Here is an 18,370-nt window from a genome sequence, read left to right on the forward strand (position 1 = left end):
CAGGGTACATAACTCCTTGAGATCAGGTGGAGAGATCCACTTCCTCTCAGGAGAAATCCAGGAAGAGGAAGGTTATTTAATTGTGGGAGTGGCCTATTTGAATCCCTTTTGTTTGAGACCACGCTGCAAGGTGAGTGTGTTTGCTGATCCTGTGAGTTTATCTATCTCCTTTGACTTTAGCTTATATTGTAGTTATGCTATGTAGCGTGTGAAATAGAGTATGGTGAATGTGCTAGGAAAGATAGTATCAGCACTGTCTCTACCTGGAGCTCGCATAAACAAAGCCTGGGTTTGGTTGAAGGTGGCAGTGCTGTTTGGGCTGAGAAAGCCATGTGTAAGTAAGGTAAAGGATGTTATTGGGTTGGTGCGGGGAGCAGTGAGACCTGGCATTAGGGGAGTGTCTCTGGGACGCCAGAGATCACTGTCTAGCCTCCTGGAGGTGTCGTGGGACCAACTAGACGAAACACCGGTGAAAGGAGGTTCCCATCCGATGACCCCAAAGACATGTTAGTTATCACTGCTCACTGGTCTGTATAGTTAAGCCTTGCCATAATAGCTTATCATAGGGCTTAGGAGGTTTTTCACTGAGTGCTGATCCTTTCTCTAGAGCACAAACTTCTTGTGTTTATTTGAATTGAATACATACCGGGGCTTACAGTATAAAATATGATGCTTTTTCCAGAGATTTAACTACCCAACAGTATTTAAACTAAGTAAAAATATCAATGCAGGACTTCTCCTTGTAACAAAGTATTTTTACACTAAGGTACTTACAGATTTTACAAAATTATCTGAATACTTTCTCTTCATAAAACACGACATTTCAGATTTACAAAATGTATGAAAATGTTTGTTCTTTATGACCAACATAAATAAAATCAACAAGGCAAAGCTGCACCATCTTTCTTCATTTATCATGACCAAATTATAAGTAAAGTATTTTGGCTATTTATGCATGTAAACAACCTTGGAAATCATGATTTCATCATGATGTATGTAAAATACATAACAACACCCCAAATTTGAGTGAATGGTGTGTGTGAAATCTTTTCAAATGTGGCAAAATGCAAATTGTCTTTATTGTTCTTTACACACGAGATGATCATGAAGCTCATTTTATAAAGGATCTGTAGGGTTCCAAGCTTTTGTGTAAAGGCTGAGGGTTGAAATAATTGCTTGCACTCAGTAATTAAAGGGGCTTTAGATCGCAACTGAGCAAACAGGAAATGCATAGATTGCTTAGATTCCAGTGAATCTGAAACAGGATGTCAAAAAACAACATGCATAATTAGGAGCTGGGTTACAACTTTTACATCCGCTCTCACGTCTTTCTATATAATTAGCTCCAGCTAATTGTACAAAAGCTCTTTTCACAACCTGGTCCGAGTCTTGGGAAGTTAATGAGGATTCGTCTCTGAATAAACTCACAGATTTGATTCAAGAGGCCGCCGTCTCGCAAATCCTTCAGTTAGATTTCTATTCAGCGCTGACCTTTTTCGTGTTTCGCTGTGTTGCTCGGTGCTGCTGAGTATCTGAACATTAAGTCAAAGCGTGTGCGTTGTGACCTTCTTTAGGTGACAGATTTACTCAGGTGTGGATGGTAAATGTGAGACTGGCGCAGGAAGTGAATGTCACAAAGGGCACAAACATGGCTACCCTGGTTGAATGGCCCTCGGGGTAAATCTGAGCACATCTTATTTCCATCTCCCAAATGGAGAAGGAAATGAGAACAGCTCTGAAAAAGTGCTGCTCTGTACAATACTGCAGCAGAGTTTCTCAAAAGTACAATGAGATTATTGATGTACGTGGGTCAGGGCTAGATTTCAGCCTTTGCAGCAAATTGTAGTAGAAGTTTCTGTCGTTCTGCTGCACTGCACCCCTGAAATCATCTGTGTTGGAAGTATTTTTACCACCTCACTAAAGCAGTTTCTGCCCTCCCTTGAGCCAGGCAGCTCGGGTTTTCACATCTTGGTTCTTTGCGTTTCAGGATAAAGATTGAAGAAGAATATGCCAAGAACCTCTCCAAGCTGTCTCTGAGCCCCCTGGCAGCACAGGAAGAAGGGTGAGTGCAGTAAGCAGATGCTGTGCACAGCTCGAAAGCTTCCTCTGCACAACACTATATAGATTTAGTAATTACAGACCTGTGTCTAAAAATAGTTGTTTTTAAAATAGACTTATTCCCACACTACTTCTTGTTTTTGACGCACCGTGTTACTACCATCAAAGAGCGGTTGTGTAGTCTGTCAACAAAATCACACTGAAATCTCTGAGCACATCTCAAAATCAGTAGACAGAAAACATTTGGCTCGAGAAACAGTGGATTTTGGTCGCTTTCCAGCTCTGGAAATTCCACTATTACAGAACATTTTTGTTATTGCCATAAAATTTTGACGAATGTGAGACCCACACACAAGTCCTGATGTCAAGTTTGCAGGGTCAGACAATCAGAAATTTTGTGAACAAGCCAACAGATTAATCAAGTTTATCTGGCAGGGAAAATGAAGGCAAACAGTAATTTACAACCCGAACTGTGTGTTGTAAACATCCATCACAGTTTACAGCCTGACTGTGCTAATCTGGCAAAACTGCTGGCTCGTTTACAACTTGTCTGATTGTCTGACTGCTTGTGTTTGTTTGAGAAGTACGCAATTACTTTAGTGACTACAATATTATTAACCAACGGTGTAAGTATTGAGAGATATCCATCATAAGTGTAAGTCCTAAATTCCAACATTTACTAAAGTGAATGTACTAAAGCCTTCAGTATTGCAAAATGTAAATATACTCAATATGGAAAATGGCACCAGTCCAAGTCTTCTTTTAATCAGTTTTCATATATATATACACATTATTGGATCATTGACACATTAGTGTACTGTGTACAACTTTTTGGCAAGTTTTTACATTGTTTGATAGTCTACTCTGTAACAGTGGATCTCAAAATGAAAGTAACTAATAAAAAGTACAATATTTCCCATTAAAATGTGATGAAGTAAAAGTATAAAGTATAGATAGATAGATAGATAGATAGATAGAGCAGGAAGAGCTGCAAGTTGCTGCAACTATGCGCGCTGCCATCAAATAGCTGAACTTGTACTTAAGTGCATTTTTTTTCTCCTAGCCCTCCACTAACTAAAATGTGGATAAAATTATTTAATTCTGTGGCTTTCTAAATGTTATTGGATCAAATTTAAACAGTCAAACAAGTCAGTCGTGGGGGTTGTGACACAGATGTCTCTTTTCCCATGTAACTCTATGGGAAAAAGTCTTTTTGGGCCCATTGGCATCACGTGATGGACCCAGGAGGTCTGGCTCACTTCCTGGGGTCCCAGTTTATCTGCTCTTCCATAAGAAGAAGAACATACTGTATATTTTATTAATCCCTGAGGGGAAATTCAATTTTTCACTCTGTTGTCATACACCGAACATTCCCAAACAGGACTTATACATGCATGAAATGGAGAGATGTCAGAGTTAGGGGGCACCCAGGGCAGTTGGGAGTTCAGTGTCTTGCACAAGGGCACCTCGGCCCAGGAGATGAACTGGCACCTCTCCAGCTACCAGTCCACGCTCCATGCTTGGTCCATACAGGGACTTCCTGAGCCAAGTCCCTATGGGCTGAGCTACTGCCACCCCTAAGCTGTTAAATTTAACAGCTAGCTTATTACTGCAGATAGTGAGCTAGATAGTGAGCTAGTTAGCCAGACATGCTAACTTAAGTTAGCATGTCTGGCTAACTAGCTCACTATCTGCAGTAATAAGCTAACTGAGCATTACAGAGTTAGCATAGCAGTGGGTAAACTGTTACAGGTATTATTTCCCTGATTATTATGACTAGCACCTCCACTGTTTGCAATAAACTTTAACTTTAAACAACTTTGGGGGAATAGTTTTGGAGAACTGTTCAGTGTTTATGCTCTCTGAGTGCTTTCTCTAGTCCCATCACAAAGGTGCTTACGGGTTTAATTTATTTTGCATGGCTATTTTCTCAGGACTCTCGGAGAAGCCTGGACTCAGCTGAAGAAGAGTCTTCATGATGAGGCCGAAGTTCATCTAAAGTTCTCCAACAAGGTAATAGCTGCTGAGGACACTGTCGGAAAGGAATGCACTTATTGTGATGTTTTATCTAGAGTTGAAACCCACTCATTGATGGAGTACTTAATTGACAGAGATATTAATCTGCAACTCTTCTGATAATGGATTAATCCTTTTGTTCATTTTTCAAGCAGCAATGAATGAAAAACACTGACTTTAGATTCTTAATCTGCTGCTTTTCTTTGAGAGTGAACTGAAAATCGTTGGGTTTCCAATTAATGGTCACATAAAGCAAGAAATTTTCTTGACAAAAACGATCAATTAATTTGTAAAGATTTTAGGTGTAAACAGTCACTAATGGATTAAGTAAGTAACATTTATGGCTTTCTCTAAATCACAATCGTTTAAGAGTCCACTTTCATCCTGGTGTGGATGCTTTTGTTGCGCAGATCTCTGCACCTTGAGGTCAAGTGTGTAATGTTTTCAATCAACTGAAGTAATGGATACTTGATCCGACCACATCCTGAGGTGACGGGGCTTGTTTACCTCAACCTTGTCAGCGCTGACCGAAGAAAATGACCTGTCCGCGGTCCGATTACCAGCGATGCAGAAACGGCACACTGGCCTCAGACTTAAATAACGCAGAGGCTGCCTCTGAGCTCTTTCATAGCCCTCTGTTGTCTAATTAATTAGTTTCGTGTTCTGACGAGCCCCCACCCAGGGCCATGCAGCCTCCTCCCTGCTCCACCAGTGCACTGACACTCCATGCTTCATTATGAGACGGGTGAGGAGAAAGTAATGCATGGTCAGGCAGGGAATGAGAAGTCTTATCAAGCCTGCAGAGGCGCTGGCTCATTTTCTAATAAGCTACATTTCATCTATATCTTCCAGCTCTGGCATTTGCACTAGATTAGCATTCTGTGTGGAGAGCCGACACTGCTGACAAGCACTTTGCAGTTTATTAAAGTGTCATAAAAAAAGTCTTTTTCATATTATTGGACAAGTGTTTGGTGAGAAATAGAAACTGAGACTAAAAGTGTAACAGTCTCCTTTTATGGTGATAGATGTGACTTTGTAGAGCAGGAAACAGGGTTTCTTCAGCAATAAGCCCGAAGAAGCTATAAAATGCATCATGTCAGGAGATGTATTGATCGTAGAGAAAGGTATTGGCACGTAAAGATTAAGAAAAAGAAAGTAAATGTTCTGTGAACCTTTTGTTTCGAACAATAATGAAATAATAATAAAAAAAATAATAGAAAGTGAACGTTCTGCCAGGGAGTTTAGTTTATGAGTGATACCTTAACAATGTATTTGCCAATCTGCACTTACTTTAAGTGCGTGTACTGTAGTAGCGGTAGTAGTTGATTTTTTGTTATCAAACTTATAACAAATGAATAGTTATGTGATGTAATGTAGTCACAGGTGTGTACCACTAACCATCATATATTTAGTCATGAGATTGCATAATAGTACATCATACAGTGCATTCAGAAGCAGGGATTTTTTTTGTTTTGTTTTTTCTGCCATCTTCAACAAGAACGTTTCAATTACCAACAGCTGACTTGTTTTCACAGCTCCACTCTGAGGTGGAAAAACCCTTGCTGACATTCAGAGGCGACAACTTCAAGAAGGACCTGAAAAAGTACGACCATCACATCGCCGACCTCAGGAAGCAGCTGGCAAGTCGCTACGCAAGTGTGGAGAAGGTACTGAATCTGACATGCTGGTAGATTATTATGATAAAGACCAAACGCAGCACACCGTGCATTTTTAGACGGCAGATATTTGTACATATGAATTTGTTCCTCGTCATTCCTAACCGGCCAACGTTTCTCCCAAATAGTGCAAAACATTTCCAATGTCAATCTCCAAATAGTGGTAGTGTAGCTGCAAAACAAAATACACATCAGTGTTTGTATATGTCAGAGAGTTACATAATAAAAAGAGCTCCAGTAACTCCTACACTTGGAACATATTGGTGCAATACTTTACTGCTTCCCACCTGCTAAAATCATTTCATGAATGAATTCCCTCTGTGTACGCACATTTAAGTTTTTTTTATTTTCATACATTTTCTTGTAGGAATAATGCATGCTTTGAGGGTACGCAGCAATATGTATTATGCACAAAAGACAAGAGGCAAAGTGGAAGCAAGAATATAATTCTACATTTCTTTGTTGAAGGACCAACATTTTCACCTCAGCCAAGAATTATATGAGATACATGATACTGATATTGATAATATTATGGCCTTTTGACAAATGTATGTGCTTCTATTTATTTTTATTTTTTCAGTACACATTCTATGTATGTATAAAAAAAAGAAGAGCCTTAAGCGGGATTTATATTTGTGCGTCAGCTCTATGAAGACCCTTTGCCGTAGCCTACGCACGTGGCCTAGGCCGGTGTGAGCATTTATACGTGTGCAGTGGTGTGTCTGTGTCACTCTGCAGGTACACCTCCAAACCACTAGTGAGTGTCGAGGTTTCTGTGAAGTGCTGTAAAGTTTAGTTGATCAAAGACACACTCAAAAGACACATTAAGAATAACTTAATAGAGACAATTTTAAACACAAGTACACTTATTATCTGCTTCATTATAACTCACAGCATTCACAGACCTTTGCTGGACACATTTTCCCCACAAATAAAACATGCTAATATTTTTAGCACAAGCCTATGGCATTTTACATTGTATAAATTAGCCTAGCAGCTAGCGGACTTTTCCTCTAGCCAAGGACAACAGCAACATTTAACAAAGGTAATGGTACATAATTTGGCTCCAACTCACATGGTTCACCGACAAAACAACTGTCTTATACTAAACACGTTTTCCAAACAAAAGTAACATGCTAACATTATTCGCACAAGCCTATGGCATTTAACATTGTATAAATTAACCTAGCGACGAGCGGAGATTTCCTCTTCTCATATGAAGCCAGGATAAATTCCAAAGTATAAATCCCCAAAGGATAAATCACACTCAAGACTTAAAATGCTATTTTGTGGGGGCTTTACTGTCTTCACAATTTATTGCTTCTTATCTATGAAATTAAGCAAATAAAAGCTTTGTTTCCACTGAGAGAAATGGTTTTAGCCTCCAAATATAGACAGGAGGTTTGCATCGCCGACACATAGTTACATTTCTGGGGGAGGTGCACGACAGGCTACAGCGTAGGTTACAATGTTGACTTGATGCAGAACCATAAATCCTGCTTTATAGTGGAGGCTGTACTCATAAGCAGGGTCAAACAGTATTTTTTGATTATTCACTGTTGCTGTGTCTCTGTTCTCACACAGCACAGTTTACAGTGGTAATTGATCTCTGTAATGTTTTTATCAGTTTAAATCACTAGTCCCATTCTGGAGAGGAAGAGACCTCTGCAGGTAATTTGGCTCCAGGTGAAAACCTCTTGAACAATGAACATTGAAGAAATTCTAGCCAGAAGAAGTTTTAACTGGTTGCAATCTGCAATTCAACGCTACAAATTCCCCCTAAATCTTGCTCACTTCACTGGCACAGGCAGACAAACACAGTTTAATCTGTTTCTTTTTTGCTATTTTGCTTTTGTGGTATTTTGGAAAGGCAACAAAAGATACTTTACTCAACGCTGCTGACATACTGAGTATAGCTACCAGCTAGGTTAGCTAGCGAAGAGTCAGCTGTGTTGCATGTTGTCAAAAGGTGTCTGTTAGTTGGTTGTGTGTTCATTACCTCTGTCATTCATTTGGCTGTGCTTTTATTGATTTTTTTTACCTATTTTTCATTTAGTGTTTTCTGTCTTTCACTAAAGTTTATCCCTGCTGTAAAAATGATTTCCAGCCAAAAACAAACTTTTGGCTCCATCTCTGCTTCGCTGCATTAAGTGACCTAATCAGTGGGTTTATGTTGACTCCATCCCACGTGTTTATTTTCTTTTGTTGTATGTTGACAAATCGAAATTTTCTCTGCATCACAGTTAGTGTATGTTCACTTTTCACACACTGTTTCACTGTGACCTTCAGAGAGGTGTCTCAATAAGAGGAAAGACTCAGTAATATGGATTAAGAAAAGATTAAAGGATGAGACCAGGATCGGACGTCAGTAGTCAACATGAAAAGGCCGTAATGACTCTTGTAATAGATGTAGGCACAGTAAATCTGAGGATTATGCTGAATGAGTCATTGTGTCTACCTTCACACGTCCTGCTTGATGTGTTTGTGTGTGTGTGTGTGTGTGTGTGTGTGTGTGTGTGTGTGTGTGTGTGTGTGTGACGCAGGCCCGTAAAGCCCTGGCAGACAGGCAGAAAGATCTGGAGGTGAAGACCCAGCAGTTGGAGATCAAACTCAGCAACAAGACGGAGGAAGACATAAAGAAGGCCCGGCGGAAATCCACACAAGCAGGTCAGGAGTCACAGAGCTTTATGAGAGAGCCAGTCACAGTAGCCATGTTTGGAAATAGTTTATTTGTGCTCTATTTGAACTTTACTTGTCACCAAGTTACCAAACAACTGCACCAAGACAAATGGAACAACTCCAGGTTTAAAGTAAACTCAAGGTTTTAAAAACACAAGGAAACAGACATTAGCATCTGTTAGCAGTGTTGTAAAGGTAAAGAAGGTGAAACACAGCCAGAAATATCCGTCACATGTTCAGCTAAAGTTAAGGCAACTATAGTCTGATTTATTTGTCTGTCCTGAATCAGACATCGCCTTTAGTCTGGTTTTGCATAGGCTAGTTTTGTAAGTCTTAAAGGAATAGTTTGACATCTTATTCACTTTCTTGCCAAGAGTTAGAAGAGAAAATTCCACTCTCATGCCTGCATAGTTAACATTAAGCTACAGCCAGCTATTTAGTTTAGCTTAACAGAAAGACTGGAAACAGGGGGAATCAGCTAGCCAGGCTCTGTATAAAGCTAACAAAATCAATATATCAGTTAACAGTCTGTTAAAAAAAAACATTAAAACAATGACAGCTTTGTTGTTTTACAGTTATGTGTTGGACTATTTTGTGGCTGGAACTAATTCAACATTGTAAAATCAAATTAACTTCACATTACAACAAACATGCATCTAAATCTGCAAGTTGAAATTGGAATTCATAGTTTTAAGACAGTAACTATCCACATGTAACCCATTCTTTCTCTAAACTAGGGGTGGGCAATATCACGATATTTCAAGGTATTTTTGCAATAACGATATTTTTGATGATATGACAAGTTAGTAAATTTATGTTTTATTATTAATTTAAGAAAAAAGAATTGCAACAAAATAATTCATATAGTTTTACATGTCAACCAGTTTGCCTTTAAATGTTCAGTAAAAACGAATTCATTCATAACTCATTTCTTTAGTTTATAAACAACAACAGTAACTCAGAGTGAGATTCAGATTCTGTTTACAATATTAATAGTTAAACAAAATAAATTTTACCACAAATTACACATTTAAACAGCTCCCAAATACAAAAAGTGTACCCTGGGATCGATATATATAAATCAACAGGTGATTTCCTTCTTTTAGCAAAATTCTAAATGATTGAGTTGTGCTTTTTTTTCCACCTGGACCTTTATGCTCTGCCATTTCTCCTCTAATCATCACGCTGTAACCTGTGACAGGCTGTTATGCTAACATAACTATTGCACATTCAAATATAATATATGCAACGAAAACTACATATTGTGTAGTTACAAAAAAAACCTACATATTATGTAGTTTTCCCATAACTACATATTATGTATGTGTTTTTTGTCGAGCCGCGAGTGTCACGTAGGTTTACATTGACAGAGGTTTATGACAAAATCACTTGACAACACAGACTCCCGTGTGGACGAGAGGAGGAGACGCTGTGTTGCTGCCGGAGGAGCCGCTGAATGAGAATGGTAGCTCGCTAAAATTGTCTGTACATAAACACTACTGAGGCTGCTCCTCTTTTTGGAACCATCATGGAGCTAGTAATAATTCCGCTTTCAGCCATGCTTGTTGTTGCCGTGGTTAACAGTATGACGTCAATATGCCAACAAGTCAAAATAACGCTAGTATCACGATATGAATTTTTCATATGATTTTAAAGATTATTGCGGTATTATCACGAACATGATGATATGGCACACCCCTACTTTCAACCAATAAAATGCCAATCTGCCCTACACGTCAAACTGTGATGTGCTAGGTACCCCACTAGCATCAAATTTGGATGCTCAGTGACTGCGTTTCAATGTATGCTTGTGACATGCATTGTGTCTTTTCAAAATAAACCTCCGATTTCACAGGAAATGTAAATTTTGTGCTCATTAAATGCACACAGTCTCTTTTTAAAATAAACTTAGACCACAGGTAAAAACTGTGTTTTCAGGTTTACTTCCATAGGTTTAGGCAACAAAAGGGAGTAACTTAATTGGTCAGGTTTGGAAAAACACCCACTATGGTTCGGTTTAAAGTAACTACGTTTGTTACTAATGTTATGTGAAGTCGTCCCCAGTGTAGCATGCTACACATATTAGCACACTGCATTGCTAATAAAATAACTCCATTGATTGACTTGTGGTTTCACAAAGGAAAGTCTGGAGTTTGTCTGACCAGTCCACCTCCCTTTCCATCTCTTTGCCTCCCCACCCACCCACCTCTGTGGACTTTCTGGCTCTTCATGCTACAGCAGTTGCTCGTAGTATCAAAAACTGCATTGCGTCTCATACCGCTTCTGGAGGGTGCCTCGCTGCATCGGTATCTGACACCAAGGGCCACTGACCAGGTGTCAAATTGGAGTAAAACCAGACTGCCACAGGAAGAATTTATGGAAATCTGGACTAGAATGCTTCTGTATTGAGGAACAAGCAAAAAAAAACCCACTGATGTCAAAATCTTATTTGCCCCTTTGTATAATCAAATTAAGAGGTTCCATTAGCCGCACTCTTATCTTTTATTTGAATGAATTAATGTTTGTTTTACTGGCTGTTCACAGAGGCGACACTTCACTGGTCCTCTCCAGCGTGTGATATAACATTAAATTTGATGTGAAGCTAATTTGGTTTTGTATTGTGTAATTAGTGTAAATTGTAGAAACGGACGAGCACAGCAAACGACAGACATCCCACCTGAGATACTCTGTGTTTGACATTTTAATAAGAAAGAAGATGAGTTAATGTTGTAATTGTTCTGCTCGGCTTCAGCAGACAGAACAGCACTGCAGGAACCTATCTCTGTCTCGCTTTCTTCCACTCAGTAGATTAGTCACAGTCCACAGCACTAATCAGTAGCGCTCAGTTACAGTTAAATTATGTCGGCCTTGTGTCGGTGATCAGCGCTGCTGTGTCAAGGTTGGGCCAAATGTCATTACGGCTGACTACAGTCGCTGTCAAAGAGAGGGATGTGTTTTACCTTCACTGAATGAATTTTAATAAGCCTCAGTCATGTTTCTGGTTTACTATCTGACACTCCATGTTTTATATAGATATACAGAGAGCTGAAATATTCTGCAGTGTTTGGCCAATTGACAAAAATTGAAAGAAGATCTAATTAGGATTTGGGACAGAGATGCAATAACTAGGAAAAATCTGAAGATTTATACTCGGCTCCTTTGCTGAATTTTTAGAAAAAAGTCCAAAGTTGAATTCAAAGCAAATGTGAGCAGTTCAGGTTTTTAGCACTGGTTTAAAAATAGTAGTTGTCAAACCAAATCTGAGACCTGTTTCATTTTTGTCCCAGAAACGTGCAGCATTGTGGGCAAAGGGAGTTTCAGCTGTCAGGAGCAGTTATTCTCAAGAAACCATTCCACATTTTTGTTGTAAAACAATCCCAAGATATTAGAATAGAACTCATCCAACAGTCTTTACAGCCTAATTTAGACCATATAACAACCATGACAACATGTTCAAGTCCACATTAAACCATGAGTGATTTGTGAGCCCCCTCTGCTGGTCCTTTAGGTTTTTGCTCCATGTGTACCACAGATCACATTGATAATAATAACAGACATGCATCTGAAAAGGAGCATTTAAAAAGCCTGGGGGAAAAGAAGTAACCTTGTAAATGCTGACTGTTGTTTCCTTGTGAACTGACCTCTGACCTCTCCTTCATGCTCTTGTCTGTATTCTCCAGGAGATGACCTGATGCGCTGCGTGGATCTGTACAACCAAACCCAGTGCAAGTGGTTTGAAGAAATGGTCACCACCAGCATGGTAAGATCTTCTCTTTGGAGAGAACTAATGTTTAGCCTCAACAAACACACTTGAACTCAACATTGTTTGATAACTTTGACTAATTTTATGAGAATCACCTATAAGATTAATTCAGAAATGATACGGGAAAAGGACCATTCCTTCTGTCTGGGGGTGTTAGAGACCTCAGCTTGTAAAATACAGTTACTTTTTGTGGATTTTTATTTGTGGACGATTTTGAAAGGACATTTTATACAGAATTACCCGTATCAAATCCCATATGTGTATTTTTTTTTTTGTTATTAGAGTATTACAACATAAAGTAAAATTTAAAAAAATAAGTCACACTTCCCATTTCTTTGTCTGTGAATGACTTACGGTGAAAAAGGATAAACACTTGCTCATAAATATCCAATATAACATAAAATATTTGATGTAATAACAATGTTTTATCACCTTCATCAAATATGCAGCTCAATTTGTGTCACAGGAAACTAATACTTTTCTATGAATGGGGATTTAACATGGTGATAGGAAACAAGAGAATATTTGAAGGGACAGTTCACCCCCAAATCAAAAACATATATTTTTCCTCTTACCTGTAGTGCTATTTATCAGTCTAGGTTGTTTTGGTGTGAGTTGCAGAGTGTTGGAGATATCGGCCATAGAGATGTCTGCCTTCTCTCAAATATAATGGAACTAGATGGCACTCAGCTTGTGGTGCTCAAAGCGCCACAAGTCGGCGAAAAAAGGTTGATTTTGCAATAATGATTATTATTATCATTACTAGCAGTAGTAGCAGCAGGAGTAAACATATGGCAGTCGTGTCAAACAAAGAGGAAGAATAGCAAATGTCAACAAAACACAAGGGTTAACAACTTCTCTTGGCTACTGGCGATGAACTTTTGTCTTTCTTCCACTTCAGGAGCTGGAGAAACTGGAGGTTGAACGGATTGAGTGGATTCAGCAGCATTTACGCCAGTACACGACTCTGCGGCACGAAACGGACATGTTCAATCAGAGTGTGAGCTCCTTTTTCCTGATTTTTCTCTGTGCATGTACTGAAGATAGGAACTTAAGCTGATATCAAACTGATGTGCTATATATGAGTATTGAATACCCTCTAGAAACAGCGCTTTAAACGTGCTTGATTTTCTTTTAGATTGGAGATTATTTGCATTTTGAATCAGTTCAACAGCAAACATCTGAGCAAGCCATTATTAGATGTGCCAGTGATTGCAACTGGTTTTGACATGATTTGTGTGCCACTTTGTGTAACTGCTGTGACACAGCATGCCCTACAGTCGGTCTTTCCCCCTGTCAGCCTTTCATCCAACACACTGACGCTGTCATCACTGTGTGCCCCAGAGAGAGCCCACCCAGACACTCTGCTTATTTAGGAGGGGAAGAGTAAACCCTGTAAATTTAATGGGACGTAGTCTGCCAGCACTGTGGGAATAACAAGGGTGCTTCTCTGTGTGAGGCTGATGAGACAAACTTCTAAGAGATGATACACACACTAGAGATCAACCTCTTGTGATGATTTGTAAGCAGAGTTTACATTTTAAGTGTTCTCTTTTATATGTTATAATACTCACTGACTTACATTGATGTACAAAAAAAAAAAAAAACTGGAACAATTCTTTAGTGTTTTACCTAGAATTTAGCTCGTCTGGATAGAAAATTATTTAATTTCAGATTACTGATAAAGTAATTACAGGCATTTTTGTACCTTTAAGCCCTTTGTAGGGAGATTTAAAATGCCATGAAGGGCAAATACCCATCTAAAGTTACGCTAACAGACAACAGTTACCTGTATTCCATCTTAGTCATGAATGTGAAAACCTCTATAACAGTGATTTAGTAATTACTGTAGAACAAAAAGGCATTCTAGCATATTCTTAAAGCATCTCTACACTTTGAATAGAGACAATAAGGTTTAATTCTTTGTTACATAAAAATGTGTTAGTAGAGTGTTCACAGGTGCAAAGTACAGTATAGCAAAAGGTTCTTGATTTTACAGAAAGTAAACATAAAACTCCTCATCTGTAGCCTAATGTTGATTTGATTCAGCTGTCTCTGTTTTGTTGTAGCTAGCCAGCTAGCTTAGCAAGCTAAGAACGCTAGCCTGGCTCTGTCCAAAGGTAACAAAATCAGCCTGCCAGCTCTTCACTAATAAACATGTTACTGCTCAATTGCTGCACCCGCATCCTATGATATCAGCCCATTAAATGGCCATTATCTGTTTGTTTTTTTTAGCCATATACAATACATATGGATTAGAAGGGGCCTGCTGCACCCATTAGGTTCAAAGGCCGTTATCAGCCCATTAAATGGCCGTTTGCATATCCAACATTGTGAAATGGTCACAGTTTTTTAGGCTTGTTTTTTACTTATGTTAGGTATAGGCATAAAAACTAGTGAAAACAATTGTTTCTTGTTAAAGTGAATATTGACTTTTTGTTTCACTTAACATGCGAATCCCACTTTCCTGAGTAAAATTCCTGTTTTGTTTGTTTGTTTGCTTTGTTTTTTATCCATCTACCACCCCTTCCTCTCGCACAACATGTACTTTCTCACTTTTTATTATTATTTCAGGCTTGACAATGACCCCCTGAGTCTAAAACTGTAGTAGGTGTGACTGGCCCCTTCTAACCAATCTCTAAGATGCTTATAATGACTGATAATGGCCATTTAATGGCCTGATAACAGCTGGACTGGCTGGTTCAATTCAAGTTAAAACACAATAATTCCCTTTTTCCTCTCTTTGTGCTAAGCTAAGCTAACTAGTTGCTGCTTGTAACTTCATATTTAGTGGACAGACATGAGAGTGGTATCCAGTAGTGGACTGTAACTAAGTACAATTACTCAAGCACAGCAGTTGTACTTTACTTAAGAATGTTAAGTTTCATGCTACTTTATACTTCTACTCCACTCCCTCCAGAGGCAGATGTTGTCATTTTTTACTCCACTACATTTGATAACTTTAGTTACTTAACAGATTCAGATGATAAATACAAAATATGATAAATAATGATCAGTTATTAAGTAATAAACCTATGAATGCATAATAATTATAATCCAGTAATATGATATATGATTTTGAAATGAGGCAATCTACATGATGAGTACTTTTAGTTTTGGTTCCCTAAGGTTTATTTTGATGCTAATACTAAATGGCTCTCTGCCATAAAGTGAAAAAGTGTACAGCTATTTTCCAAAATGTCAAATTAATAATTTAAATCATGAATACCAAATTTTGTGCCAGGTAGTTGTTGAGAACTCAAACTTTGGACCAAAATGTTGGACGGACAAGCACCTTACTCTTGTACACTGTATGTATCTGAGGTAGTAACAATGAACCAGGCGAACAGACGCAGACATTTTATGGTGTTATGTAACTTTTAATATGTCTGTAGACGGTGGAGCCGGTCGACCAGCTGCTGCAGAACGTGGATCCAGCCAAAGACAGAGAGCTGTGGGTGAAAGAGCACAACACTGGTGAGGTTCGGCCGGTGGACATGGACATATAGACTATCCTGACCTGGGATCAGCCATTCTGTCTTCAGTATTACAACACATCCACAGAGTCCCAGAGCCCTTCTGATAACACTGATCCAAGGACAGTGCATGTTCAGACTGCTGAGTTCTGCTCATCCTCTCTCTGACTGGAATAACAAGAGGAAAGGTTCATACTTAATGCAGTCAGGAAACAGTAACAGATCAAAGTACCAGCATGTTCCTTCTAAATTTTAACCCTCTCATAACCAACATTAGCTTATTGAATGCCATTTAACATATTCTGCTGTTTACCTGTTGTAAAGTTGACACTATTAGAAAAAAATTATATGTATTTTGAATCGTTTAGTTTAGCTTCAATCGACACTTTTCACAGTTTGAGTGAACCAAACAAAACAAAAAAAAAGTCTGGTTATTGATATTACCTTTATTTTAGATACGGATATTGAAGCATATTGAGATCCTAGACTGAATATGATATATTTTCATATTTTGCTGGTTCATTTTTGGTGGAAATGCATGTTTTGAATATCTTGCTTTTTCTGTATATGGAGAGCTGCACAATTTGTGGAACCATGATGGTTGTTTTTGGTGTAGTTCATTGAATTTACACAAGGTATTCTGCATCTTGTAACTGACAGAATCTAGGAGATTTCTCAAAAACACAAAAAACAGAATTGACGTGTACAACGTTAATATCCAGTAACCTCAATTGTTTAAAAAAAAAAAAAACTACATACACACACAGTGTTTAGGAATGTGATTTTGATAATGCTCGCCACAACTCAAAACAAGTGGTGGATCAGATTTAGGCCAGGGTCTATTTTGGATCAGTCCGGAGGAAAAAGGTGGTCCAAGTTACGCTGAAACACCTTTTAGTGCCTAACGGTTATATACCTGGAATGTCCTTGACATATTCTACTCTACTGCATCAGTGTACATTTGTACATACAGGCTAGATGTATTTTGCTGTCAGATGTTTAACAGGCCCAAATGAGCTTTGAGGCCGATGAGGTGTTTGTACTGTACAATGTTGTTTGTTTTATTTTTGGTAAATGTACAGAGAATATCTTTACGATGGTGGTTGAAAGCAGAAAGCAAAATTCAACAAATTAAACGCTCCAAAAGAGAAGATAAGGTAGTGAATTTGTGACATGGCCAGGGCGTTACGGATCGATCCAGTCATCCCAGCTGCACAATTTAAACATTTTATCAGCGACTGCATGAACAGTATGTGTCTATGTTTACATGTGTGTGTGTGTCTTTGTCTTAACATTTCTGTTGTGGTCTATCTGCTCTGGATTTATTTGGATTATTACCTTTCTGTGGCCGTTCTTCTTAAATTTCTCAAAAGCACGAAGCCGATCAGATAACAGAAATCATAATCCAAGTCCAGCTGCTGAGCACAAGAAAAGAACTGCTAATAAAAAAATATACAAATGCTTACCTGCCTTATCACCAACTTTGATAATGCGTAAAGTGCATTACATTATTTTTGTGTTAAATGACGAAAAGTCATCTTTATTTCAGACTTTGCGTTAAACCCAAGAGGCTTCATGCGCAGGTTTAAATAGCATATCTGTGTTGTAGAGGTTTTATCAGTGTCAATGTTGTGCACTAAATGTAACAAGTTATTATGTTCCAACTAAATGTTCGACAGTTTCATGATGACGTAACGGTTGAGTTTACTGCCCTTCTGTGATTAACATTTTCATAACGTGCATTAAATCCGATGTTCCCGATGTTTTACGAATGTTTGATCATAGGTGACCTCTGTCCAGACGGTGTACTGTGGAATGCAGTGTCCAAAATAAATCTCCTCTTTGAAAATTTAATATCACGGTGTGTTATGTAACTATTGGGAAGTAATATTTTCATGGTTTTCAACACACACACGCACGCACGCACGCACACACACACACACACACACACACACACACACACACACATACATCTGCCTTCCCAGCTGAAACTTTGATCTTTAGTTTAAAGGCTCACCAAACGCCACTGGATCCAGTCCAGTAAAGATTGGAAGGGACAGCAAGACAGGTGGATGGACACTAGTACAGTGTGTGTTCTGACCAGGTATTAACCTGAGCCAAAACAGGCTTCAGGACAACATGAACCTTCCATTCGGCAAAGCACCATTTTTCTGATGAAGCAGCTTGACTCTGGGGGCTCAGATTTCATACTGATTCTTTTGATGTAACTATTTATATAACTACCTAAAAAAGTGCACTCAGTAGAGTGCAGATCTTCGTCAGGCGGCCGCCCATCCTGATCGCACTTTTTCCGCCAACAGGCACTGTATGTGAAATATAGATACAATGTAACTACTGTATGTGAAAGGATGTATTTTAAATAACTGAAACACAGCCACAAATCTTTGATTCATGTGATCCATTTGATGATTCGATCCGTTCAAATGTGGACTTTTAACAATATTAACTTTGTCTGTAGGCTACAGAACAACAAAATAATTACTGATAACAATAAACACCTATAAAAGGCCAAAAAAGAAACCATTTATCTACTTTAGCCTACTTATTTGCTTAGGGTAAAGGGAAATATCAAGGTAAAATGACCAAATCAACAAAATTGTGCAGGTAAAGTGCCTCCAGTTTGGTATGGCGCCATGCAGCACACAGAACAAGCAGCCCGAACAGCTGCACCCAGTTGAATT

At 38.7% G+C, this 18,370-nt stretch overlaps 1 protein-coding gene across 1 annotated transcript in view; it reads left to right on the plus strand.

Moving 5' to 3' along the window:
• gas7a (growth arrest-specific 7a) overlaps nt 1-17,517 on the plus strand; it is a 31,012-nt gene extending 13,495 nt beyond the window's left edge. Inside the window, exons 4-10 of the mRNA XM_050068678.1 lie at nt 1,988-2,062; nt 3,993-4,071; nt 5,610-5,741; nt 8,294-8,417; nt 12,110-12,189; nt 13,094-13,192; nt 15,588-17,517. Of these exons, the coding sequence (XP_049924635.1) occupies nt 1,988-2,062; nt 3,993-4,071; nt 5,610-5,741; nt 8,294-8,417; nt 12,110-12,189; nt 13,094-13,192; nt 15,588-15,701 (703 nt within the window). The 3' untranslated portion in view covers nt 15,702-17,517. The remainder of the gene's footprint in view (nt 1-1,987; nt 2,063-3,992; nt 4,072-5,609; nt 5,742-8,293; nt 8,418-12,109; nt 12,190-13,093; nt 13,193-15,587) is intronic.
• Nucleotides 17,518-18,370: the final 853 nt, after the last annotated feature.

The sequence above is a fragment of the Epinephelus moara genome, chromosome 18 (genome assembly GCF_006386435.1).
Source record: "Epinephelus moara isolate mb chromosome 18, YSFRI_EMoa_1.0, whole genome shotgun sequence".
Taxonomy (NCBI): domain Eukaryota; kingdom Metazoa; phylum Chordata; class Actinopteri; order Perciformes; family Serranidae; genus Epinephelus; species Epinephelus moara.